General features: G+C 53.3%; 1 protein-coding gene across 1 annotated transcript in view; it reads left to right on the top strand.

Annotated features, from left to right (window-relative positions):
• Window positions 1–3,509: 3,509 nt before the first annotated feature.
• Window positions 3,510–27,155, top strand: part of LOC123413440 (dicarboxylate transporter 2.1, chloroplastic-like) — a 29,199-nt gene continuing 5,553 nt past the window's right edge. The window contains exon 1 of the mRNA XM_045106373.1: window positions 3,510–4,386. Coding sequence (XP_044962308.1) covers window positions 3,595–4,386 — 792 coding nt within the window. The 5' untranslated portion in view covers window positions 3,510–3,594. The remainder of the gene's footprint in view (window positions 4,387–27,155) is intronic.

The following is a 27,155-nucleotide window of genomic DNA, read 5'->3' as shown; positions in this document are numbered from 1 at the left end:
GTGGCAAGGAACAACGGTAGTGACAGCAGTAGCAAGTAGCAATAGTAGCAAGCGACAGTAGTAGCAACAGTAGCAGCAGAGCAAGACAAGTAACATCAGTAGCAACAGTAGTAGCAGCAGCAACAGAGAAAGACAAGTAACAGCAGTAGCAACAGTAGTAGCAGCAACAGAGCAAAACAAGTAACAGCAGTAGCAACAGTAGGACAAACTCGTAGGCAATGGGTCGGTGATTTGTTTGGATGATATTCATCATGCAACAGTTATAACACGCAGACATATGTGGCTAGCTCCCGTTCGTCATTGTGATGTAGGCATGCATTCCGTGTGTCGTCATACGTGCTTAGGGAAAAGAACTTGCATGACATCTATTGTCCATCACTCCTGTGGCAGCGGGGTCCAAAAGGAAACTACGGGGTATTAAGGTTCTCCTTTTAATAAAGAACCGGACCAACGCATTAGCACTTGGTGAACACATGAACTCCTCAAACTATGGTCATCACCGGGAGTGATTCCGGTTATTGTCACTCGGGGGTTGCCGGGATCATAACACATAGTAGGTAACTACAACTTGCAAGATCGGATCTAAAACACACATATATTGGTGACAACATAATAATTTCAGATCTGAAATCATGGCACTCGGGCCCTAGTGACAAGCATTAAGCATGGCAAAGTAGTAGCAACATCAATCTCAGAACATAGTGGATACTAGGGATCAATCCCCATCAAAACTAACTCGATTTCATGATAGATCTCATCCTACTCATCACCGCCCAGCGAGCCTACGAATAGATTACTCACGAACGACGAAGAGCTTCATGGAATTGGAGAGGGAAGAAGGTTGATGATGATGATGGCGACGATTTCCCCTCTCCGGAGCCCAAGACGGACTCCAGATCTGCCCTCCAGATGAAGAACAGGTGGTGGCGGCGCCTCCGTATCGTAAACGCGGCGAAAACTTCTCTTTTTATTTTTTCTGGGACGAAAGTGGACTTATAGACGTGAGGTTGGGGGCGGCAAAGCCGTGTGGGCCCCACAAGCCTGCCCACCGCCACCAGGGGGGTGGTGGCGGAGCCAGGGCTTGTGGCCTACTGGCCCACCCCCTCAGGTGGAACTTGGCGGATATATTTTTTATATTTTCCAAAACTGCTCCCCGTAGATTTTCACGACGTTTGGAGAACTTTGATTTCTGCAAAAAAATAACACCAAGGCAATTCTGCTGAAAATAGCGTTAGTCCAGGTTAGTTCTATTCAAATCATGCAAATTAGAGTCCAAAACAAGGGCAAAAGAGTTTGGAAAAGTAGATACGATGGAGACGTGTCAGGGAGGAGCGCTGGTTGCGGGATGGGGGGCTGACGCAGGAAGGAGGTCCTACGAGGGGTGGCCGGCGTAGGGATCTACGGTGGGCGGGGCAGCGCTCGGGGGAGGTTGCGGGGTGGGGGCGGACGTAGGAAGGATGTCCGGCGTGGGGATTTGCGGTGGGCGGGGCGACGCTCGGGAGAGGGGAGACAAAGAGAAAGAGAAAGAGAGTGAGGGAGAGAGGTGGGTGGGGGTTGCAGCGACCGTTGTAGGGCATCCCCTTTGCTGTGCGCTAGCAGACAACAAAGAGGGGGGTGGGTGCGGGGTGGCGTCGGCCGTTAGGGCATCCCCTTTGTCGTCCGCTCGCAGACAACAAAGGGGGGGGGGTGCCTGCGCAAAGATTTGGCTGATGGCAAACACTTTCTTTGCCATCAGTCAAAGCTTTGTCGTCCGTTTTATGACAGCTGACGGCAAAGAGGCTTTTTGCCATCAGCGAGCAAAGGACAAATAACTCACTGATGGCAAATTCCCTGATTCGAATAGTGTAACTAGCATTCACATGCACTGGTCAATTTATTGCATGCAATGATATTAATTAACAAATTAACATTAATTTCTCTCATTTTTCTCTTCGTCTTGATCGCGATGCACAACCTAAGATGACTTATAAACAAAAATAGAGAGAGTAGCAAAATTAAACGCTATGAGTGGTTGTTGCTTTTCCTATGGAAGTTGAGGTCTTGAGTTCAATTGCAATAGAGCAAAACATTTTTTTTCAACCATATTTTTGTCAGTTGGACAAAAAAAAAGCACGGAACATGCCAAGTTTGGCCATGTATAATTGACGAACAAAAACGAAAAACAGACGAAAAAAGGAAGAAGCGTTCACCCCTTTAATAGTATAATATATTATATATATTATATATATATATATATATGTATAGAAAATATATTCGTCACTCAGGATGCAAAATAAGTTATTATTCATCCAGGTAATCTTACGATCATTCATAGATAAATTAAATTTGAAATACCAATAGTTACATTAATATTGATTCATTACGTAAAATTGGATATAAAAAATTAAAATATAGGTTACAAGACCAGAAAAAACGCATTTTATGTATATTTTACACTATGTTTTTATGTTTGTAATTTTATATGACATAAAATATTTTTATGGTGACTATATATTTTTCTTACGGTCTCTTTTTATGTATGAAATAAAAAAAATTGAAACATAAAATTACGATGCATTGATGTAAAAATAGAGAGATGAAAAATAGTTAACCTGGATGAGGAATAGTTATTTTCCACCCCTTTTATTTTACTATCAATGCATCATACTCCCTCCGGTTCTTTTTAGTCTACGTATTAGCTTCCCGTAATTGTTTTCTTGCTTCTTACCTAAAAACAAAACGTAAGAAAATATTGAATCATCGTAAAAAATATTTTACACTATGTAAAGTTACGAACGTAAAAACATAGTGTAAAATTCACATAAAATGCATTTTTTCTGGTCTTGTAACATATGTTTTTGTTTTCTTATGTCATATTTTACATAATGAATATATATGCATGTAGCTATTTTTATTCAAAACAAAATTTATTTATGAATGTAACGTAAAATTATCTCGAGTGAAGAATACCTCATTATACACCCTGAGTGATGATTAACATTATTTTATATATATAGAGAGAGAGAGCGAGAAAGTCTATTCATCAACCAGAATGCAGAATAAGTTATTTTTCATCCGAAGTAACCTTAGGATCGTTTCATAAATAAAATACATTTGAAATAGAATTAGTTACATTCTTATTCATTCACCACGTGAAAGTTGAGATAAGAAAACAAACATAGTAAGCATAGGATTAGAAAAATTACATTATATATATATATTTTACGATATGTTTTTATGTTTGCAATTTAACGTGACATGCAATATTGTTTATATTTTTTTTTATATTTTCTTACGTCTTTTTATGTATGAAATAAGAAAAAAATTACGGAACCTAAACTTACGTATAGGGGGAGGGGGGCGGGTGTATACGTCCATGATATAAATAAAACAAGGGTTCATGCAGAAAACAAAACAGAACAAAAACACCGCAAAACGAACACCAAGACGCTGACACAACGGGCCAGTGTGTACACTGTACAGAACCCTAGCGGATTATGCTTTCCCGTATAAACCCAATCTCACCCGTAGCTCTCCGAAGACCGCAGCCACCAGTATCCGACCCCCGATCCTCCCGCTCGGCCGCTCGCGCCGCCGTGCACATAGCGGGCGCCAATGGAGCGCATCCACCTCGCGGTGTCCCACCGCCCGGCTCTCCCGCTTCCCACTCCTCACAACCACCTCCGCCGCCGCCATCTCCAGCTGCAGCCCTCCGCTAATTCTCTCTCCCTCTCCCGCCCCATCTCCCCTCACATCTCCCTGGCCACACGCCGCCACCTCCATCCTCTCCTCGCCTCCGCGTCCGCCACCCAAGCTTCAAGCCCGAACACTGAGCCCGCACCGGCGCCACCCCTCGCCGCGGCCTCGTCCGGCGCGAAGCTGCTCCCACTCGTCGCCTCCATCGCGGTCGGCCTCGCAGTGCGATTCCTGGCGCCGCGGCCCCCCGAGGTGACTCCGCAGGCGTGGCAGCTCCTCTCCATCTTCCTCTCCACCATCGCAGGGCTCGTCCTCGGGCCGCTCCCAGTCGGCGCGTGGGCATTCCTCGGCCTCACTGCTACCGTGGCCACGGGTACGCTCCCGTTCACGGCGGCGTTCGGGGCATTCACCAACGAGGTCATCTGGCTCATCGTCATCTCCTTCTTCTTTGCACGGGGGTTCGTCAAGACCGGCCTCGGCGACCGCGTTGCCACCTACTTCGTCAAGTGGTTGGGTGGAAGCACTCTGGGCCTATCCTACGGTCTCACCATCAGTGAGGCATGCATCGCGCCGGCCATGCCCAGCACCACGGCGAGGGCTGGAGGGGTGTTCCTTCCCATTGTCAAGTCGCTGTCGCTATCGGCCGGCAGCAAGCCGAATGATCCATCAGCGAAGAAGCTGGGTGCCTACCTTGTGCAGTCTCAGCTGCAGGTACACTACAATTTACTGATGCACATGCCAAAAGGCCGCGCTTTTCAATTATAAATTTAAGATATTGCAGATAAATCATTTTAATCTGGGAGGTGCATTTTGCCCAGATGCTCATCAATTTTTCCCTAGATTGCTGATTTCATGATATGCGCTCATAGCTAGGATCATGTTCTGTTTCTCTTATCCTAATGGAATAAGTAATTAGCATTTTATCTCTATACTATATTGCTTATGGGGGTGCTCATAATGAGCCCTTCAATTACAGTTGCGTCGCATGGGTTGTCCATATGCTGGCAACTTGGCAAGCCAGTAGGATGGATCTTAGTAATAATTATTACACTCCTAAGATTATAATTTCTTATGTGAAATTTTCTATCTTGCTATTATTAATCAAGAGTTCTGTTTGCTTCCTCATTGCATTCAGAAGCATGCGTTCTGGGTTACTCTTATACTTGAAAACACCTTCACTCTGAAATTATTGGAAAATATGTGGCATTTGTATCACAAGATCTGGTTTGTATGTCATTTTTCTAGTATGCTAGTGATATCTATCTGCGTTCAATGCTGTGTCAGGGGCAGAATTTGATACATGTAGGCTGTACTAGTGTTGTTTCAATGGGTTAAATTACACAGTCTACAGATAGTTGTGATTATGGGGTCTATATGTTTTTACTATTAATTAAGGGTTCTTCATAATTACTGGGATTTGACTCTGTTATGTGGGCTAGCTCATCAAATGATGGAATCTTATCCCTTAATGGAGTCCTGGTTGATTAAGCAAGTTTGTTAGGACTTAGGAAATAGTCCTATCAGTTTAGATTGAAGTATTAGAGTTTGAATGGACTTACCGGCTTGTTGGTCAACTCTTGTCTACTGTATAAAAGGGCTGACCCTGTAAATAAAGCAAGCAAAGAAGAATTGTGTCGTCTACTTTTCAATAATCAGGGTTTTGTCACCAGTAGATTATTCCAGTTTGGTACCTGAGCCATCTACGATGGTGGCACAGAAATTGAGATCGAGGCTGTGGAGCAGATGAAGGACATCACGGAGCAATTGGATGCCTTCACACGCCAACGAGCAGAGGACCAGGCGCTCCTTGTCGGGCTAGTGCAGTGTTTGATGGCACTCGAGCAACGACTGCAGCCTTGCCGACGCCACTAGATCCCATGGCTGCAGCGGCCGACCATGACGGTCCCAGGCCCTCCTCCCCAGCGACAATTTAACCCCTGGTGCTTCCCCTCGCCAACAACGCCTGCCATGCCCCCTTCTTGAGTGGGGAATCACCGATTGCCCACCCCAACCACCTACTTTTCTGCCATCAACCAGCTACTTGCCATCACAACACAACCATGTGTTGACTCCTGCTAACCACCACCAGCCATCATCCCCCTTTTACCACCTCCAGCCATCTCCTTACTCGTCAGCTGCCACATCAATCTGGGCCACTTCGCACCCCCACCTTACAGCTCAAATCCCACCCAAATCCTGCCCCAATTTTGTCGCCCACCTACTAGCAACAGCTCTACCATCACCAGCCGCAGATCGCTGCCACCTCTATTGCCTTCATGCCTCCAGCCACCAATCGATTCCTTACACCGATATGGCCGTGCCCACCTCCAGAACCCATCTATTGATCCACCCTGCCCATCACCTGCCTTCCGCTCCTGCCTAACCATCACCTTGACCCGGGTTCAGGTTCTGGCATACCCCGCTTCCACAAGCTCGACTTCCCCCAACATATGATGGCTCGGTTGATCCTCTTGGTTGCCTTAGTAGGTCCGAGCAGTTTTTTCATTGACAACACTTGAACGAGTCCGACAAGGTTTGGACTTCAGCCAACGACCTCACTGATGGCGCTCAGTTCTGGTACTTACAACTCGAGTACAATTTCAGCAGGCGACATGGAAGCAGTTCAAGGAGGCTTGCCACGTTCAGTTTGGGCCATCACATCGAGCAAGTCCCTTGGGTGAGTTGGCACGTTTCCATTCACTTCCTTGGTCGCTGACTACACCCACAAGTTTCTAGCGCTCAAGTGCCGCAACAATTAGCCATTAACACCGTCCAACAACGGTACCTGTACACGGCAGGCCTGCCTAATGGTCTTTGTGTTAACATCAAGCTTCATTGATCATCTGACCTCCACACTGCCACCTCCTTCACCAAGGCCTACGAGCAGTGGCATTTCCTTCCAACATCACTACGCTAGCCTTTTGAGTTCCTCCTCCGATCCTCCTGCGGTCAGTACAACTCCAGTGTCGCCACTTCCAACGCCTCTAGCACCTATTCTACCTTCGACCACTTCAAAGTGAACGCCGCCATGGCGGGTTTGGCGCCTCAGCCCAACTGAGTTGGCAGACCGTCCTCGTTTTGGGCCTTTGCTTCAACTACGATGGGATTTATGTTGGGTCACCATTGTGTGCGACTCTTCTTCATCGAGGCCGACGACTACGACCAAGATAGCTCCACAACTGGTACCCAAGGTTCCTTGAGGGTAATTGACAAGGTACAACTTGCGAACAAATTGATTTTGAAGAAAGGGAGAGATGTTTGTTATGTGGACCAACCCATCAAACATGGAATCTTACTCTTATCCCTTAACTAGAGTCCCGATTGATTAAGCAAGTTTGTTAGAAAGAGTCTAGTTAGTTTAGAGATCATATTAGAATTTGAATAGCCTTATCTTCTTTTCGATCAAGTCTTGTCTACTATATATGTTGTTGTAATAAAAAACCACATAAGGCAGTTTTTGTCGATCAAGTCTTGTTTGCTATATATTCAATCGAGAGTTTGAAAAGAGTCGTGGTAGATATTTCTCGTTGTCGAGTCGTCGTGGTACCATGCTAGCGAGCATTTCATTCGACAATCTTAAAAACATGCATATATGGCGGTTGTGGAACGAATCGATGTATACTGGAGAGAGGCATTTTTTTTTCTGGATTTGGCCACGATCCCCGATCGAGTGAAGCTTAATTGTCGTCGTTTTCTCATGACCAAAGTTGTCAGAAGCACGACTCAAGTCTTAGAATGTTACGATCTTACAATCCAAACTATCCCCTCCGATTTTACGATATTGCTCATAGAATCTAAGTTTCTACGATCCCAATAGGTATGATTCTACGATTCATGATCCTAGCAACGGAGCTCTGATGCGATTTAGAATCGCGATTCTGATAACTTTGCTCACGACAGATGCCATGGGTGGCTAATCGAACGTGGTTGGGTCCGTAAGAACGCCGACAGGCTGTGAAATGGGATTGGGGACAATCGGTGCGAGACACTCGATGTACCCAGGTTCGGGGCCCTTCGTGGGAGGTAACACCCCTAGTCCTGCTTGTGTTGGTTGATAAACCGAATGGGGCTACCATATGCTCCTTGAGCTGTATGATGGAGGAGGAAGAAGGAGCTGGGAGCTCTCTTTGCCTCTCCTGTGGTGTGGGATCGGCCGACCACTTGCATGGGGCAGTACCAGGGGTTTTTATATGCCAACCCCCTGACTTACAATAGGTATAAAGGGTATCGGGTGGGACCCAGCTGGCAGCCTCTCTAGCCGGCCAGGGGCGCACTGGCTGGGGAAGTCTTATCGCAAGTGGGGTCCGCCGGCCGGGCGTTGCCATTGGTGCGTGCTTGTTACGCGGCGGGGTGCGCTGCATTGTGCGCATCATCTTGTGAAGCCGGCTTCGGTCAACGGTACGACCGACTGCACTGTTGCCACGTCAGAGCAGGTAATGGAGTGGACGGGGGCGTGCTCGTCATTGTGCCGCCTCGGCTGGTCGTAGTCGGCGACGGTCAGTGGTATGACCCCCTCCACTGTAACCACACGCGGTACCGCTGTAGCCATGCCTCTGGTGATGATGCCCCTGACGCGGTTTGTCTGGGTGATGTGACTAGGGCTGACCCGCCGGCTAGCGGGGGGCAGTCGAGCCGGACCGGGAGTGGCCTTGCCCGAGTCGGCTTGACCGTGCAGTCGGCCAGGAGCAACCGGCCCCTCGTGGGGAGGCGGTCGTCCTGCATATGTTTTTCAAGGGGGAATGGAGAAGTCCTTGGTTTTGGCCTACCCCGAGGTTATCCCCCCGTCACTAGTCCCCAAAGCAGGGGAGGCCCGCCGGCTTGGAGCGGCGCACCTCGCCAGCTTGGATTTCGTCCAACTCGTTGCGGGGCTACGGTCGGATCGCCTGCTCGTCGGAGACGGCTCGGACCATAGTCGGCTGTAGCACGAGCCGCCTCGGACTCTTCGACGCACAGAGGGAGTGCGCCATGTGTGGCATCCCGCAGGCCGAGGCCTGACAGGCCACACGCGTGACAAGATCGGGCCGCGGGGCGGGGCCCGCTTGACGGCAGCCTCGGCCCATGCACGCGGATCTTCTTTGGATTTGGGGGCGACGGTTGGCGCTCCCGATGCGTAATAACGCTACCCGCGTGACGCGGGGGTGGTGGGGATCGTGCATGTCGGATCCCCTTCCCCACTATCCCGCGTGGGGTATGAATGGGCAGTAGGAGAGGCCGAGGGAGCCATTTGCTCTCCTGTCCTCGTCCCCTGCCTTCTCCGATGCCTCCCCTCCCCGTTAGAGAGAGAGAGAGACGCCAGCAGCGAGCCCGTGGCCGCCGTTCGCTCCACGCGACTCACTGTTCCTCCTTGTTTTGTGCCTCACGTCCCAAGCCGTCGCCGAGCATGTCGTCGACCCGCGGTGCTTGGGACGGCAGCGACGTCGACGAGGAGCACATCGAGGTCCTCTGTTATCGTCGCAAGTTGCCACCGGCGGATCTCGTCGCCGTGCGGGTCTCGGGGGCGGAGAACTCTCCGGCCCTGCGAGACGACGAGGTGGTGGTGTTTGCCGAGCACTTCGTTCGAGGCCTCGGGCTGCCGGCGAGCCGCTTCTTCTTCCGCTTCCCGACGCACTACGACCTGCAACCTCATCATCTCGCCGCCTTCGTCACCCTATGCGAGGGCTTTCTAGGGATCGAGCCGCGCCTGGATCTCTTGCGTCGACTCTTCTTCTTCAAGTAGCTGTGGTGACGGACAAGGCCATCGCTGAGAAGCGGATGACACCCTGCAGAGCGGCGCTCGTCTACCACCGCTCCGGGTTCGGCTTCCCGAAGCTTCCTCTGCAAGATTCGGTGAAGAACTGGCAGAGGGGGTTCTTCTATGTGAAGAACGTCAACCCGGCGAACAACCACATCAACTTGCTCGTCTTCTCCGACGCATCGCCGGTTGAAAAGTTGAACTGGAAGTATGAGTTGCCGCATCCTGTTGTGGAGGTAGAACCGATCTGCGCCCGGCTGGCGCAGATGGTCGAGGTGGAAAGACTCACGGCCGTGGATCTCTTGGCCACCATGGTGCCGCGCCGGGTCCAGCTGTTGCAGCGCCGTCCGCACCTTGCACCTTATCTGCCAGATGGGCGGCCGACACGACCCGTGCTGGCTCTCGATGAAGGAGCTGCGGGCGCACCATGTGGCGAGGCAGGTGAACCTGATCTCCGCCACCCCGATGGACGAAGACGACTGGAGCTGGGTGTGGGGACCCCGACTTGTAGGTCGAGAACACCGAATGTACGTGCTTAGTGATCCCAGAGATCAACGCGCACCGAACACACAGAAACTGAATAACAAGAGTCTTACATCCATACATATCGTCTGATACAATTAAGGACCATTGAGGTCAGGTCTTGCATAGATTGGGCCATGAAGGCCAACGCACCGAACTCAACTAGTAGCAGAAATCTTGGTTGAAAGTGTATACCCATGCCATCAGCCTTAACCTACAAGCATTCCGACTGGGAAGGGTCCTAGCTCGCAGGAACGTCACCAAGGTACTCTTCACCATCTCTTGTCCTCTCTTACCTGGTCAATGAAATAACCAGTGGCAAGCCAATGAGTACATTGAATGTACTCGCAAGCAACCCATGATGCGGACAAGGCAAAATGAAGCATGATATAATTCTAGTATGTAGTCTTTGCGGAAAGCAAGCTTTTCCCTAAATGCAGTAACATGATCAAGTGCTTGTATGAACATGCATCATAAGGTAAATAGTAACCACATGAACATGTTACATATATCAACATTTTATATCATTTTATATCGAGGGCTGAACACCTCATGTTCACCCTCCATGCCAAGTCATCTGACTTGACTCAAGTAACTTCTTTCTCATTCAACACCTTTATCACACACGCACACTTGGTTTATGTGGAAACCGCTAGACGTAGTTTAAGCAGCACCACCCAACTGTCCTTGACCATGGACACGGCTATTCGAATAGTTCTACACTCTGTAGAGGTTGCGCGATGTACCCACGAGACTCGGGGAACTTCCGTGTCATCCACGACTCGCGGTATATAACATACCCGAGGTAAGCACCCGAACAATGCCTTTTCCTTGATGACAGTAGACAAAGAGTCCACTCGATTGGTACCCAGCCCACATGATGTACATTTTACGAGCCTCGCTTTAGATCGTATCATCCATGCGGGGACCAACGGCGTGCTCGGAACCTGTAAAAATAGCATAGTCGTCCTACCTGGCACGGCCCCGTCCCGAGAGCGACCATGTCACTCCCGTCACTAGTAATGCGGGCTCTTTGCTAGCACTGACCAGAGTAATCAACAAAGCCCCGTCCCATAAGGGGTATCATGGTCGCACATGTAAGGTTGGGGCGGTCGACAAATCTTAAATCTAATCCCGTTTCCGAAACCACTCACATAAAACTTTTTTCCGATACACCACTTCTTTCTCAAGTGGTCACCATCTCAACCCATCACCCTCAGGCATTAGTGGCACCCGACGGTTTTTTTCGAAAAGCTTTTGAAATCACCTCCGTTACCATCACCATTCATATGCTCATCCTATGCGTAGCACTACTATCAACCTATCAACTGTTTATATGCGTGACCCTCATAGATGGTAGTCATGCTCAAATGCAAGTGCTATCGAGGAACTATCGAAAACAACATACCGAGGGGTTTACCGATTCAGTCATGATCATATGCATCGGAATGAAATAATAAACATGGCATGCAGGAAAGTATTTTCTCAGACATGGTCAAAGGGCTGCTTGCCTTGCTCAAATAGGTCTCCCGGGTCTTCGGGGTCTTTCGGTCCAACTCCGCGTACTCCATCTATTTCGCCAACTATCGTCGGAAACAACCACAGTAAGCCACATAGCAAGCAGAAACAAAAGTGTCCTAAAAATAGGAGTTTTATTTTTATTGGACATCTCTGGTCATAAGAAGAATGCCTAAAGTTGTTCTAAGGGATTTGGATCACCCGAGAATTTGAATGGTGGAAATGGAGGCATTACTGGCCCCACAAGAAGTCTACAGAAAATATCCTGCTAAAAATGAGTGGAGGCACTCATTTACTAGGGCATGCTTTTAGAAATATTTAGGAAGTGGTCCCACTGGATTTGGAGTTGGTATGAATATTCTAGGGGTTTTACGTTTGGAATAAATGGAAGAAGGGCTATTTAATTAACCTAGCAGAAACAATGCCAGATAAAAATGTTCACATAGGATAGGAAATTAGAGCATGATATTAGAAGTCTCTGGAAATTGGAATCACTCCATTTGGAGTTGATTTGGACTCTCTAGGGTTTTTGCAAGGTGTGATTTAAAATACTCAAATTTGAGTTTGAATTTTAACACCACAGAAAGTTTCTAAAAAAATGTGCAATGCACATATTTGGGTAGGAAATGATTTTAGGAATCTGCAGGAACTTGAATCATTAGATTTGGAGTCCAAATGAAATAGTTATGAATTGTTTCATATACCTGGCAAAAGAAAAAGAGAAATCCTCACCAAATGGGCTAAGACGTGCACTGTGCGCAGGATAGGTATTGGGCCGGCCCAGTGGCTCGTCCTGGGGTGCTGCAGCGACGCCGAAAGCGTATTCGCGAGAATACGCCTCCCCCGTGTGAAGGCTGCTATCGGCTGCTTCCACCTCCACTTAAACAGCCGGGCCCACCTGTCTGCCTCGTCAGCCGGATGACAGGCGGGCCCACCTGCTGACGGGGCAGCTTCTTCCTCCTCTTGCTCGCGTCCGACCAAGGGGAGGAGCGGCTTCCGCCGGCGAGTGCCGGAGCTACGGGCCGGCTTCGGCGAGGCTCTGGTGATGGACGCGATCAGAGGGCGAGGCGCACCTGTCGGGCTAGCTCACGGCCGTCGGGGTGCGCCGAAGAGAGAGCAGGGTTTGGCGACGGGCGGGATCGGCGACGGGCTACCATGGGAGCGGCGTTCTGGCCACTTGGAGGGGAAAAGGGAGAGGGGAGAGGATCCTCGAGACGCCGGGGTGCTCCGGAGATGCTCAAGGAAAGGGGGGAAGCCCGGGGGAGCTCGCATGCGCGTGAGGCCGAGGCGAGCATCGCCGTTCGTAGGAAGAGGGAGAGCGCATGGGAAGCTCTCTGGGGTTGCCTGGGAGGCGATTAGGAGGGAGAGGGGCGGACCAGGGGGTCAGGGTGCTCGGGGAGGGGCATATGGAGAGGGGGCGAAGAGAGGGACCCCGGGAGCGCCTAGGGCGCGCTCTGGGCACGGCGGCCACACGTGCCAGAGCCGTCTTGGCTGCTTCCTGGCGTCAGGGAAGGGCATGGGCGGTCAAAGGAGAATCCCTGGCGCGCGCTAGTGCTCTGTCGCAACCAGATACGACTTGTAGGAAGGAGACAAAGGCGCACAACGCCGTTATTGCATGCTGCCAGCATGGTCACCATGGTCATCCATGTCTACCGTGCTCTACTGGCCGACCAACCATGTTTGACGCATGAGGCATGCATGGAGGAGGATAATGGAGGAGTTTGGCCTCTTGTGGGGGAATGCAGGTGGGGCTTCCTCTCTGATTAAGTTTGCAACAATAAACTTTAGGCCAGCACAAGTATTTTTACTGGGAGGCTTTTGAAATAAAACTTTGTCTGGTAGTCTTAGGAATGGAAGAACCACGACACTGCCAAGTTTCAGATCAAGGAGAGGTGTCTAGCTAGCAGTTGCAGTTCAAGGTCAAATTTCTGCCAAAAACAAGTTTCAGAAGGGCTGCTCACATTTCCCACATGAGCATGCCATATATTGGTTTGGAATGATGCATTAGCATACTAGAGGTCCTCTGGAAAGATGTGGGGCATTGGATTGAGCAGAAGTATAGCAAGAGGGGTAAAATAGGTGTTGCCAAGGTAAACAAGGGAGGTAAAGAGAGGGAGTCACCCTCCAATAATTTACCAGAGGCCATAGCAAAGTTACTGGAGGTGGTATAGGAATAGATGAATCTATGGTAAAAGTTTGACCTAAAGGAGATTAGCAGAAAAGTTTGACCTAGAGGAGATTAGCAGAAGGAGTCAAAGAAGCAAGTTTGGTAAATGAGATGAATGTTAGGGCTAGTAGATGGATTCCAATTGCTATGAAACTTAACAGGATCACATGATAGGTCAACATAAGCTGGACACCAAATTTGGGATTTGGTGGATAAAGTTTACAAAACCATGCAAATCAATTCCCACTAATCCACAACTTAGTGTGGTGGCATTATTTGAGCACTAGAGCATGCCCAAAAAGTCTGGGATCAATTGAAGAAACTTCACAATGTAAAGTTTTCCAATTCTAGAAATCAGCAGAGAAGGTATTGAGGGTCCTAGGGCAAGCTCCTTTGTTCTCCTTGATGCACCACTTGGCGTGGATGCATTATTGGAGCATTAGAACCTGTCCATAAATTTTGAGCACAATTGAAGACACTTGGCAATGTAAAGTTGCTCGAGTTTGGATCTAGACAGATATGGTTTTGGAATAATTAGGTGAATCAAATCAACTTGGATTGAGATGAAACTTGGCAACATCATTACATATATCATGCGTGACATGCTAGAATTTTACTGGGATTTATTGAGAATATTTCCATAAGAAATATTCCAAAAGCTTGAAATAGGCAGGGTTTTGTCCAATATTTTGAACATGACCATGTGTTGAAACTCTTATATATCGAATATATATATCCACTGAGTTTCCCTAAATTTTATCAAATATTTTGAAAGCAAGAGAATAACCTTTCTTTGTAAAAGACCATTTCTGGCCTCAGAAAAACGTATTTAAAAAAAATAGGAAAATAACTTTCAAAATAATGATTTTGTGGTTTTGGGAAGTCTTTTTGATAATGAGGTTCAAATAAGATAATTGGGGCAAAACAACTTACCTAATTTGGGGACTTGTAGTACAAATCCCAACTCAGGGGTTTGTGAAAACTTAAATCAAATAAATGCTTTTTGGTCAAGATCATATTTGGTAAAATAGTTTCTGATCCTATATACATGGCATGATCATTGGGCAAGGGTTTGGGTCAAGAAGATGAGTCTAGAGGGTAGGTGGGAGTTTGTGATTCAGAACACAAGCAAACAAGCAAGCAATCAACAATCACATCAAGCATCACAAGCATTCACAAATTTTTTAATTGGTCCTAATTTTTGAGCTATAATAGTTTAACCAGGAGAGTTAAAACACAGGGTGTGACACTGGGGCAAGGTCCCATACGACCGGGACCATCTGGCCCCGATGGTAAGCGACATGCCGGTTTTTCTTTCCTTAATTGTCCTTGTAGCGCTCTTGTGTTTGACGTCGGATGCCGGTTGTGCCGACAGTTGTTCTCCGGCTACAGATTTACGACCCGTCGGTGGATGACGTGCCATAGTCGGATCTCGAGGAGATCGAGGACGCCAACGAGGTGGAGTCGAGGGTGACGGCCCACGCCGGGGACGAGGCGTCGGGAGACAACGCGGCGGAGTCGGAGGGATCCGAGCCGGCTGGTGAGTTTCTCAAGTCCGTGTTGCTGGGTTGATCTAATGACGACGCTGAGTCACTAGAATCACACGATGTAGCCACGGCGGAGGATCAGGAGGACGCCACCAATGTGCCGAGGAGGCGGGTGCGTCGAGCCGGCCGCGGCTCCGCCGGAGACGAGGTGGACCTCCGGGGCCGCGGAGGCGGCGCGAAGAAGCAGCACCTGGCACCCTGGCGAAGTCGACTCGGACGGCGACGATGGAGGGCGGAGGGAGCTCCGAGAAGGAGCGCGCCGACTGGGCCGAGATGGAGTCGGCGCGGCGGGCGCTGATTGAGCAGGAGCACCGTCCGTGGGAGGAGGCGGTCAGGAGGAGCCGCGCGGAGCCGGAGCCGGAGGACTCCACCATGGAGCTGCCGGCCAAGGAGAAGCGGTCCAAGTGGTCGCACGACCCCGCGCGACAGTGGGAGGCGGACGCGCTGGCCGGCGAGGAGGAGCGCCCGGACGCTAGCACGGCGGATGCCGCCAAGGGGCTCGAGCAAGGGCCTGACAACGCGTAGGAGGAGCCTGAGGTGGCCCCGCAGGGGCCCGAGATCATGCTGGACGCCACCATGGAGCCCCGTCAGCCTGACTCGTCGAAGGAGCCGGCCAGGGGCACGTCTTTGGGAGCCGGCACCATGGTTGTGTCGGCGCGCGGCTCGGTTGTAACCGAAGCCGGCTCCAGCGTCGGGAATCGGCCGATGAAGACCTGGGTCGCAGCCGGCGGGAACCTTGGAGGAGGAGCCCCTGGCGCACCAGTGAGCGGGGTCCCCGCGCTGATCGAGGAGTTTGCCCAATGTCGGAACCATGTGGCGCAGGTGGCCCAGGCGGGATAAGCTTTCTGCCTCTTTGTCTTCTCTTCTTTAAATTTTTTTTCTTCTTCCTTCAGCGGGGGCACACGCCAGCGCACCCACTGGGTGTAGCCCCCGAGACTCGGGCCGGCTGGGAATCAACCGGGTCGAGTCTTACTTGCAGCGAGTTTCTCTTTTTCTTTCAGTGGGGGTGCGCGAGCGCACTCACCGAGTGTAACCCCCGAGAGTCGGGCCGTCTGGGAATCAGCCGGGCTGAGTCTTACTCGCAGCGAAATCTTTCTTTTCTTTTGCAGGACTATCATGACCGTTGGGTGATCGCCCACAACGCGTTGTTGGGTCGACACAAGGAGGCGGATAGCCAGTTGGCCGATCTCCGGAGCCGGCTGGCCCGAGCCGGCCAGCAACGGGACGCCCTGCAGGAGGAGTGCGTCCGGCTGCGCCAGGGCGCGGACCTTCTCCAGGCGGAGAAGGACCGCGAAGCGGCCCATCGCGCGGAGCTGGAGCAGCGAGACGCGGCTCACCGCGAAGCCCTGAAGCAGCGGGACGCAGCCCACTACGCAGAGCTGGAGTAGTGGGAGATTGCCCACAGCGCGGCCTTGAAGGCCAAGGACGACCTGCTGGTGGAGGAGGTCGAGGCGACGCGAGTCGTGCGAGCAGAGCTCGCCATCCAGGTCAAGGCGTTTGCGACCAGGGAGCGTGAGCTGGAGGAGGAGGCGCATGAGGTGGCACGCTCCTCTCCAGTAAGTTTTCTCCGTCTTGGTTTGTTCTCCTTGTGTTGATTTGGGCCTACCCCCCCTTCTTCTCTTTCTTACGTCGCGCGCCCGCTTTCCTCCCCAGACCTCTTCCCGGGGACGCAGGATGCGGCGGATGCGGTGGAGCCGGATTCCATGAGCCGGCTATCGAGGTAGCTGGAGGCTGGGAGCGCCCGGATGGGCGACTGGCGTGCCTCGGCGGTGCGAGCCGGCGCGTACATGGTGCTCCGGGTCGCCAAGTCGTGGTTCTCAGACTTTGACTGCATGCGGCCCAGCGTGTCGGCACGGAGGCAGAGCTTGCGGCGGTCGAGGGCGAGCTGCTCCTGCGGGCCAGCTACCTTGCGTTGTTTGCCTCGTGGTACCGGTTGGCCCTTAAGAGGTCGACGGCGAGCCGCTCCTGCGGGCCAGCTACCTTGCGTCGTTTGCCTCGTGGTACCGGTTGGCCCTTAACGACCCTGAAGGCAGCGTCGGCGAGACGGATCTCGAGGGCACCGACTCCAGCGACGACGCATATGCCGACCCCGCGATGAAGGAGGACACATGCGAGATGGCCGACGCGGGAGGCGTCAGAGCGTCCACCTCGGCTGCAGCGAGGCGTGCCGGAGCCGATGATGGGGCATCCGCCTCTGCTGACGCGGGCGACGCCGGAGCCAAGGGCGGTGCCGCCATCGACTAGAGTTTTTCCTTTTCCTGCATTTTGGTTAGTTCGCAGTTCCACCAACTGGGGTTGCGATGTACTGAACTTGTGGCTGTGGGCCATTTATGCTTTTGTGTAATATATGCATGCTTCGAATGTTTGTTCGAAAAAATTTGTGCTTGCCGACTCGTTTTCATTTTTCCGTTCCTTTGGCTTTTGGCTGCCCGAAACCTTGCCCTCTTCCGTCTTCCGCCTCGCCAGCCTAACAGCCGAGAGCCAGTCTGTGACTGGGACGAGGCATCTGCCTTGGGGGGGGGGGGGTGGCCGTGGATTTCTGGAGCCGCGGGAACATTTAAAGTTAGGACGAGTGCGGCAGAGGCCGGTTGAAAATAACCGCGGATGGTTCGACTAGCCCGAGCCGGCTGTTCCTTCGTAGACTGCGTTGGCGTGCGACAAGCTTTTCCTTCCTAGTCCCGCTAGCCGGACAACCGAGAGCCGGTCTGTAGCTAGGCAGAGTGGTAAGGGTTTTTGCTCGGCCCGCACTGGTTGACCGGCTACGAATAGAGAGAGAGCTCGGGCCGGACAGCGAGCCCCCAGGTTCGAGGAGTCGGACCGGGGAGCTTGCTCAAGAAAAGGTATATCCCAAACGTCGGCTTGGGGCACCCGCTTCATTCATTAAGTCCAAAAGGGTAGAGGATACATACGTACACTGGTTCTTTCTTTCTTAGTAGTAGAACGCGCGAAGGAGTGTCGCGTTCCATGGACGCTTCGACTCCTCGTTGGAGGCGTCTTTCTTGCGCTTCTGCGGCTTCTGGGCGTCTATCAGATAGTATGCGTTGTTGTGCAGCGCCTTGCTGATGATGAAAGGCCCCTCCTATGGGGAGGATAGCTTGTGCTGGCCGGCGGTTCGTTGGATTCGCCTGAGTACCATGTCCCCTCCTCGGAAGGAAAGGGGCCTGATACGCTTGCTATGGTAGGGGTGAAGCTTCTGTTGGTTGATGGCCGTCCGGCTCAAAGCCAACTCGCGCGCCTCCTCGAGCAGGTTGACGCCGTCTTCTCTTGCTTCTCTTGCGTCCGTCTCCGTGTACAAGGTGACGCGAGGCGAGTCAAACTCTATGCATGTGGGGACGACCGCCTCGGACCCGTACACAAGAAAGAACGGAGTGAAACCGGTTGACCGGTTGGGCGTGGTGCGAAGGCTCCACAAAACGGCTGGCAGCTCTTCGATCCAGCAGCCGGCCTACCAGACCAGTGGCGTCACGAGCCGTGGCTTGATGCCGTCTAGGATCAAGCCGTTTTCTCTTTCCGCCTGACTGTTCGACTGCGGGTGGGCCACCAATGCGAGGTCGAGCCGGATGCCTTCCTTGGAGCAAAAAATTGGTGTCGTTGTAGGTGATGATGCTTTGGGGGACGTCGTAGCGGACGGTAATATCCTTGATGAATTGGACAGCTGTGGGGCCGTCCAGCTTCTTGATGGGTCTTGCTTCGATCCACTTTGTGAACTTGTCGACGGCCACCAGGGGTGCGTCATGCCGCCTTGAGCGGTCTTGAATGGTCCCACCATGTCGAGCCCCCAGACGGCGGAAGGCCATGAGAGGGGGATAGTCTTGAGGGCTGTAGCCGGCAGGTGGTTCTGCGTGCTGAAGCGCTGGCAGCCCTCTCACTCGTCGACGAGCTGCTTTGCTTGTTCCAAGGCCGTTGGCCAGTAGAACCCATAGCGAAAGGCCTTGGCCACTAGGGTTCTCGAGGCGGCTTGTTGTCTGCACTCGCCTTGGTGGATGTCTTTGAGGATCTCTTGTCCCTTCTCCGATTCGACGCAACGCTGAAAGACACTGGTTGCGTTGCGAGGAACCAGCTCGCAGTTGACGATGGCGTAAGCGGTGGACCAGCGTTGGAGCTGCCGGGCTTCGGCTTCGTCCAAAGGAAGTACGCCACTCATGAGGTAAGCGAGGATGGGCTGAGCCCAAGCCGGGGCTGAGACGAGAGCCGGAGCCGGCTCGAGCTGAGGAATCGGGGGAGCCGGAGCCCCCGGGCTTCCAATCGGAGTCCTTGAGGCGGAGTCGTCAGCTCCCGGGACCACGACGGAAGTGGGTGCGTCTTCTGCTGTCATGACGGCTACGGATCCGGAGCCGACCGTCGAGAACCCGTCCGGAGCCGGCGCGTGGGCGAAGCCGAAGGAGCCCCCGAGCCCGAGGCGTGACCGGACGGATCCGTGGTCACGAAGATGGATGCTGACTCTGGAGACGGCTTGATTGACGGCTTGTGCAGTTGCTCGAGGGAGACGCCGGCTAGGAGCGCCTGCCGGGTGAAGCCGATTTTTGCCAGTGCATCCGCCGCCTCGTTGTCCGCTTGGGGGATGTGATGGAACACACATCCCTCGAAGGAGCCGGTGAGCTGTTGGACGAGGAAGCGGTAGCTGACCATGTTGGCGTCCTTGGTGTACCATTCGCCTGAGACCTGCTGCACCACGAGATCCGAGTCGCCGAAGCAGAGGATTCGCCGGATGCCGATCTCCTTGGCGAGCCGGAGCCCCTGGACGAGCGCCTCGTACTCGGCCACGTTGTTGGAGGCGGCGAAGTGGATTTGCAGGGCATACTTGAGCTGATCCCCTTTCGGGGATGACAGAACGATGCCGGCTCCGAAGCCGGTTCGCATCTTGGAGCCTTCGAAGTGCATGCGCCAATGCATGGAGTCCGGAGACGGCGACATGAATTGGGCCTTGGCCCAGTCGACGAGGAAGTCGACCACCACCTGGGACTTGATGGCCGTGTGCGGTTCGTACTGGATGTCGTGGTCGGCCATGGCGATGGTCCACTTGGGGATCCGTCCGGTTGCGTCCCGGTTGCCCATGATCTCTAAAAGCTAGGCCGTGCTCACCACGGTGATGGTGTGCTCCTGGAAGTATTGCTTCAGCTTCTTGGCTGCGAAGTATATGCCATAGCACATCTTCTGATAGTGGGGGTAGTTCTGCTTGGAGGTGCAGAGGACCTTGCTCAGGTAGCAGACGGGGCGTTGAACCGACAGCGCCTTGCCCTCCGTTCCACCACCAGAACGACGCTGACTACTCGCATGGTTGCTGCGATGTACGCGAGCATGGGCTCTTTTTCGGTTGGCGCGGCCAAGACAGGCGCGCTGGTGAGGGCGCGCTTGAGGTCGCGGAAGGCCTCATCCGCCTGGTCGGTCCACTCGAACTTGGTTGTCTTCTTCATGAGTTGGTAGAGGGGCAGCACCTTCTTACCGAGCCAGCTGACGAACCGGTTGAGCGAGGCTAGGCAACCGACGAACTTCTGGACGTAGCGGAGCTGCGTCGGCTTGCGCATGCGCTCGATGGCCTTGATCTTCTCCGGGTTAGCTTCAATGCCGCGTGCGGACACGAAGAAACCGAGTTGCTGACCGGCCGGCACACCGAAGACGCACTTCTCCGAGTTGAGCCGGATCTTGTACTCGCGCAGGTTGGCGAAGGTCTCCCCGAGGTCGTCGAGGAGGCTGAAGTGCTTCTTGGATTTGACAACGTTGTCATTGGGGTAGGAGACACTTCTGCATGCAACGCTGGAAGGTGGCGCTCGCGTTCTTCAAGCCGAACGACATGGTGACATAGTAGTAAGCTTCGAATGGGGTGATGAAGGAGGTCTTCAGCTGATCAGCCGGATCGAGCTTGATATGATGGTAGCCGGAATAGGTCCACGAAGGATAGCAAGTCGCAGCCGGCCGTGGAGTCGATCACCTAATCGATCCATGGCAGGTCGAATGGATCCTTTGGACAAGCCTTGTTCAGGTTGGTGTAGTCGATACATATACGCCAGGTTTTGCTTTTCTTCAGCACCAGGACTGGGTTGACCAGCCAGTTCGGGTGGAAAACTTTTATGATGAAGCCTGCCGCGAGCAGCCGGTCAATCTCTTCTCCTATAGTACGCTGATCCTCCTCGGAGAAACAAGGGGTTGCTTGACTGGCTTCGCATCCGATCGCACATGAAGCTTGTGCTCGGCGAACTTCCTCGGAACACCCGACATGTCTTTGGGGACCATGCAAAGATGTCTCGGTTCTCACGGATAAAATCGACGAGCTCGCCTTCTTATTTGCGGTCGAGGGTGGCGTATATGGTGACACACTGCTTGGGGTTGGCCGGGTCGAGTGGCACGTGCTTGGTGTCTTTGGAAGGCTGGAAAGTTGCCTCGCTGGCCGGCTGGGACAGGGGAGTCGACACGGCCGCTTGCTCGGTGGCCTGGGCCATGAGCCGGCCGAGTTGACGTTTTCCTCTGCGATCAACAGTGCCTCGGCCAGCCGGCTGCCGTCGCGCGCGCAATAGATTGACTTATAGTCGTCGGATACGGTGATGGTGCCTTTGGGACCGGACATCTTCATCTTGAGGTAAGCGTAGTGAGGGATCGCCATGAACTTGGCGAGCGCCGGCCTACCCAGGAGCGCGTGATAGGGGCTGTCGAGGTCCACCACCTCGAACCACACCGGCTGGCGGCGGAGGTGAGCCTTGTCGCCGAAGAGGACGTCGAGTTGGATCTTCCCGACGGGGGAGCAGGATTGCCCCGGCACGATGCCGTGGAACACTGTCCGGGTCGGCTGCAGATCTCTCTCCTTGAGCCCCAGCTTGAGCAGCGTGTCGCGGTAGAGGATGTTGATGCTGTTGCCGCCGTCGACCAACACCCGCGAGAACCGGCAGGTGAGCCTCTTAGAGGCGATGGTGAGGTCGAGGACGAGAGTGTAGCTGCCAGGGTTTGGCATCACTGCCGGGTGGTCAGTCCGGCTCCAGGTGACCGGCTTCTCGGACCAGTGCATATACTGCGGGGACGAGGGCACGGTGGCGTTCACCTCATGCCGGCGCTGACGCTGGCTATGCTTGTCGCCGCCTTCGCTGGTGAAGACGACGTAGGCCCCGTCCTGGTTGGGGAATTGGTCGCGGAGACGACCGTCGTTGGGAGGAACCGGAGCCGGTGCCTGAGGGGCCGGAGGTGGAGGAGCCGGAAAGCCCTCACCTCGGGCCAATCGCTGGGAGAAGCTGCACTGCCGGAGCGTGTGCGTAGTGCATCTTGCAGGGGGCGTCAAGCATCTGCTCGAAGGTGAGCTTGGGCTGCCAAGCACCCTTGCCGCCGCGCTGACGCTGGCTGCTGGCTTGGGCAGCTGGTTGCTTTTCCTCCGTGATGGCGACCTGCTTCCTCTCGTACCGGGGATCTGGCCGGTTGGATTTCTGCTTGTTGTTCTGCTGCCCCGGTTGTCGGCAGCCGGCCGCGAGGCAGCCGACGGCGTGGCAGCCTTGCCGGTTGCAGCGACCTTGATCCGCATTGCGGAGTCGGCCGTGGCGTACTTGTCCGCCTTGGCCAAGAGCTCGGCTAGAGTGGCCGGCTTCGAGCACATGAGCTTGTGCTTGAGGAGGGTGCCGTCTCGGCAACTCTCGATGAAGTACCGGATGGCCTGAACCTCGTGCACTCCTTTGCAGGAGTTGTGCAGCTCGGTCCAGCGCGTGAGGTAGTCGAGGAGGGGTTCCTGCTCCGCCTGGACGCACATGGCCAACTCGTGGGGACGACCGGGACGCTTGTAGGTGCCGGTGAAGTTGCGAATGAAGGCTTCCTCGACGGCAGGCTGTTAAGCCAAGTCTGTGCCGAGTCGGTTAGCATGAGCGGGATGTAGCGCAACGCAACGCGCTTGTTGCCCCAGGCGATGCCGACTGCGGTGGTGTAGTCGATCAACCAGTCCTCTGGCTTGGCCGTCCCGTTGTACTTCGGATGTCTCGGGGAAGAGTGAAGTCGGTGGGAAACGTCTCCTCGCGGATTCGGAGACCGAAGCATGCCGTGCCGATCGGGCCCTCCTCGAGGAGGGTGGATTGGGCCAGCCCGTCGATCCGGAGGCGGCTGTTGTTCTCGCTTCGGAGCCGGCGAGTGAGCTCGGCCCGGACAGAGGGAGCCGGCGAGTGCGCCCGCTCCTGCCTTGGAGACGGGATATGGGCGTGAGCTGACTGGCCGTCCCCCTCAAGGGCGTCGTTGCGCCGGCTGGAGACCGCCGATTGCTCGTCTCTACGCCGGGAGCGCCCATCACGGCTCCCGTCGGTGCGCCGACCGAAACCGCGTGAGGTGGAAGAGTGCTGGGCCTGCTGGAGGCCAAAGGCCGTTCGCAGGTCCTAGTCCCCCGGGTGAGGCGACTCTGTGCCGGGATAGTCCGGCTCGAAGCGAGCCTGCTGTGAGTTGGCAGCAGCGATGAGGTCTTGGATGTGCTTTTCTTGCTGCACACGTTCCTCGCCCTCCATGGTGGTCAACTCCTCGTAAGCCACCTGGGCGGCCCTCATGTTGGCCGCGGGATTATCGTAGGTGGGGATCCTGCCGTCGAGGATCTTGGCGACTACGCGTCCGTGGCTACGAACCTCACCGCGTTGGCTGGGCTCGTTGCCATCCGGGGTGAGGCCGTATGCGGAGTTGTACTCGCGTCGCGTAGCCTCCATTCGACGTTTGGCAGACGCGAGGGCGGTGACCTCCGCGAGCAGCTGCTGGCGGGTCGTTTCCAGCTCAGCTGTGGCTATGGCTAGGTTAGCCGTTGGCACGATGGGGGTGCTCAGCCCCTGAAGTGTGGAGCGGAGAGGATCGGAGGGGCCAGTGCGAGCCGCGATGGCGGTCACGCGCACCTCAGCTCTTGCCCGAGTCGCGGCGGCGGCCGGGTCCGCTTGCGCCCTGGCGCTACCGAAGCTTGTGGTGGAGCCAGTGACCATCACCTCCGCGAGGATGCGAAGGTCACATGCGCCGCTCAAGACGGCTGCTCCCGTGAATGTTGATGGGTCGGTGCAGTCCAGCACTTCGCTGGGGTACTCGTCGAACGCAGGCGCGTTGTCGATCCGCAGCTTGCTGAAGAGCTTGCAGAGGTCGTCGATGTCGGGCGAGGCATGGCTAGGGCACGACTCGTCAAGAGGAGTGACAGCGATGCCTGCAGAGCAGGTGGAGCCGGGGCTCAATGCCGTGGAAGCTTCCGAGAGGGAAAGCTCCACGGGCGGAGTTGGGGAGGGGCCTTGCCCGGAGCGTGTCGCCGGCCGGCGTCGGGGACGGCCCCACGGTGGGCACCAGCTGTCGTCGTTTTCTCACGACAGATGCCATGTGGGCTAATCGAACGTGGTTGGGATCGTAAGAACACCGACGGGCTCCGAAAACGGGATTGGGGACAAGCGGTGCGAGAGACTCAATGTACCCAGTTTCGGGGCCCTCCGTGGGAGGTAACACCCCTAGTCCTGCTTGTGTTGGTTGATAAACCGGATGGGGCTACCATATGCTCCTTGAGTTGTATGATGGAGGAGGAAGGAGCTGGGAGTTCTCTTTGCCTCTCCCGCGTGGTGTGGGATCGGCCGACCCCTTGCATGGGGCAGTACCAGGGGGTTTTATATCCCAACCCCCTGGCTTACAATAGGTATAAAGGATACCGAGTGGGACCCGGCTGGCAGCCTCTCTAGCCGTCCAGGGGGCCCACTGGCTGGGTAAGTGTTGTCGCAAGTGGGGGCCCGCCGGCTGCTGGGTCCCGTCTGGAGCTGGGGCCCACCGGCCGGGCGTCGCCATTGGTGCGTGCTTGTTACGCGGCGGGGTGCGCCGCATTGTGGGCGTCGTCTTGTGAAGCCGGCTTTGGTCAGTGGTATGGCCGGCTGCACCGTTGCCACGCCGGAGCATGTAATGGAGTGGACGGGGGCGTGCTCGTCACTTTGTCGCTTCGGCTGGTCGCAGTCGGCGACGGTCAGTGGTACGACCCTCTCCACTGTAACCACGCGCGGTCAAGTCAGTGGTACCTGAACCGCTGTAGCATGCCTTTGGTGATGATGCCCCTGACGCGGTTTGTCAGCGTGATGTGACTGGGGCTGACCCGCCGGCTAGCGGGGGGCAGTCGAGCCGGGCAGGGAGTGGCCTTGCCCGAGCTGACTCAACCGCGTAGTCGGCCAGGAGCAACCGACCCCTCGTGGGGAGGCGGTCGTCCTGCGTATGTTTTTCAAGAGGGAATGCAGAAGTCGTTGCTTTTGGCCTACCCCGGGGTTATCCCCCCGTCATTAATCTTGTTGAGGAGTGGACTCCGAGTACTGATATGATACCCGGCCTTGTGTTCTCGGCTGAATCCTCGACACATGGTAAGCTTTTGTCGGGATGTTTCGGTTCCAAGCCCAGGCTCGGAGGGAAATTCACTTCGTCCGATTGCCTAAGTGATCGTCTCAAAAGGAAGCCAAGGTCGTGCTTGGTGTGAGAGCTCTCCTATTCCAAATGAGAGATAGGTTCCAAATGACCCAAGTGGTGCCTTTTATATGCTCAAGGCCTTGTACAAATGACCACCACTACAATTGGTGTGGAGGGAAAGCATGGGCAAAAGAGTCTATTGTAGAAAAAAGTAAATGCCCCTATAAACATAAAGAAGAGGAAGGTTATTTCAATCTTCTTTGCTCCATGAGGGATGGGCATGAGTGGGGTTACTGGGCTTCATACTTTCTTAGATCTCTTTATCGTTAGGTTGCCATTTGACCTTTCTTTTTTGTGCCTTTGATCTTCAATATTTCTTGGTGCTCTGGCTTATACGACATGGAGAACAAAGAACCTTCTGATTTATAGCAGATATTCTTACTTACAACAATATAAAGGGGCTCGACCCCTCTTAATAAAGCTGAGAAGAATACTATCGTTTGGTCTTATATACTTTTCGATAATTAGGGTTCTGTCAGTAGTAGATTCTTCCAGACTGCCCCAAAAAGTTGCTTTGATTTTGCATTGGACATGGTAGTTCAACACCAATGTTGGAGTATTATATTGGACATTCAACCTAAAAGTCCATCACTAAGGATGCAGTTTTATCACATTTGATGTTTATACATAAGGTTGTGCTGTAGAGCTCGTCTGAGTAGAGGATACCATCAATTAATAAACTAGTACCGCTACCAGTACCGGTACCGAAAAAGTCTCTTAGTGTTTTTGTATAAGCGTGTTGGGTATGTGGAAAAAGAAAAAGGAGGGGAAACTGAAGCAGCACAGGGTTGTGGAGGGACAACTCCACCTTGCTGCTACAAAGTGTGCAACACAAGTGTTGAAGGTACTACTGCAATGTGTTTCGTAGATATCGCTCTAGAGGCAAATTGGCCACATAATTTGGCATCATATTCTTCACCTTCAGAAGCTTCAACATAATTTGGCCTTCTCGAAGTACGCGGAACTGCACGTTGTTGTGGTAGTCTTGCTCCAATATTACCTGGTGAACATCTTCTTCTTCCTTTGATGAATCTTTTTCATTGGCAGTAGGGGAAACACCCTTTCTTATCATCTCAACCAGCTGATCGAATCTCCGGTTATGACCTTAACGCAACGCTTTGGTTTGTTCTTCTGCACCAGTCATCCTCTTCTCCAATTGCTCCATTGCTTGCTGCAGCTCGCTCTCAAAGAGAAAACCAAGAACTAGTATGGATTAACGAGGCTCTGGTACCACCTGGAGCAGCACAAGGTTGTGGAGGAGCAACTCCACATTGCCGCTACAAAGTGTACAACTCTAGAGTTGAAGGAACTACTTCAACGTGCTGTGGTAGGTATCGCTCTATAGGCGAAATATGCCAACATGGCAGCAGGAGTTCAATCCAAAACTCCTAGAGTACAAGATCTACTCCAAGATCTTAGATAAGAACACCAAGTTCTATTATAAGTGGTGGGTCTACATAGTCTCGTCGCAAGTTAGAGGCGAGGACCTCTATTTAGGCCTTCACATCCCAAATTCTACTTATAGTAGAACACTCTACAAAACAACACTTAAGATACAATATTCCACTTATACCTAGAAGACTTAGAA

The sequence above is a fragment of the Hordeum vulgare genome, chromosome 7H, assembly GCF_904849725.1.
Source record: "Hordeum vulgare subsp. vulgare chromosome 7H, MorexV3_pseudomolecules_assembly, whole genome shotgun sequence".
Classification (NCBI taxonomy): domain Eukaryota; kingdom Viridiplantae; phylum Streptophyta; class Magnoliopsida; order Poales; family Poaceae; genus Hordeum; species Hordeum vulgare.
The sequence above is the reverse complement of the archived record's forward strand: the minus strand, read 5'-3'. Positions and strand labels throughout refer to the sequence as shown.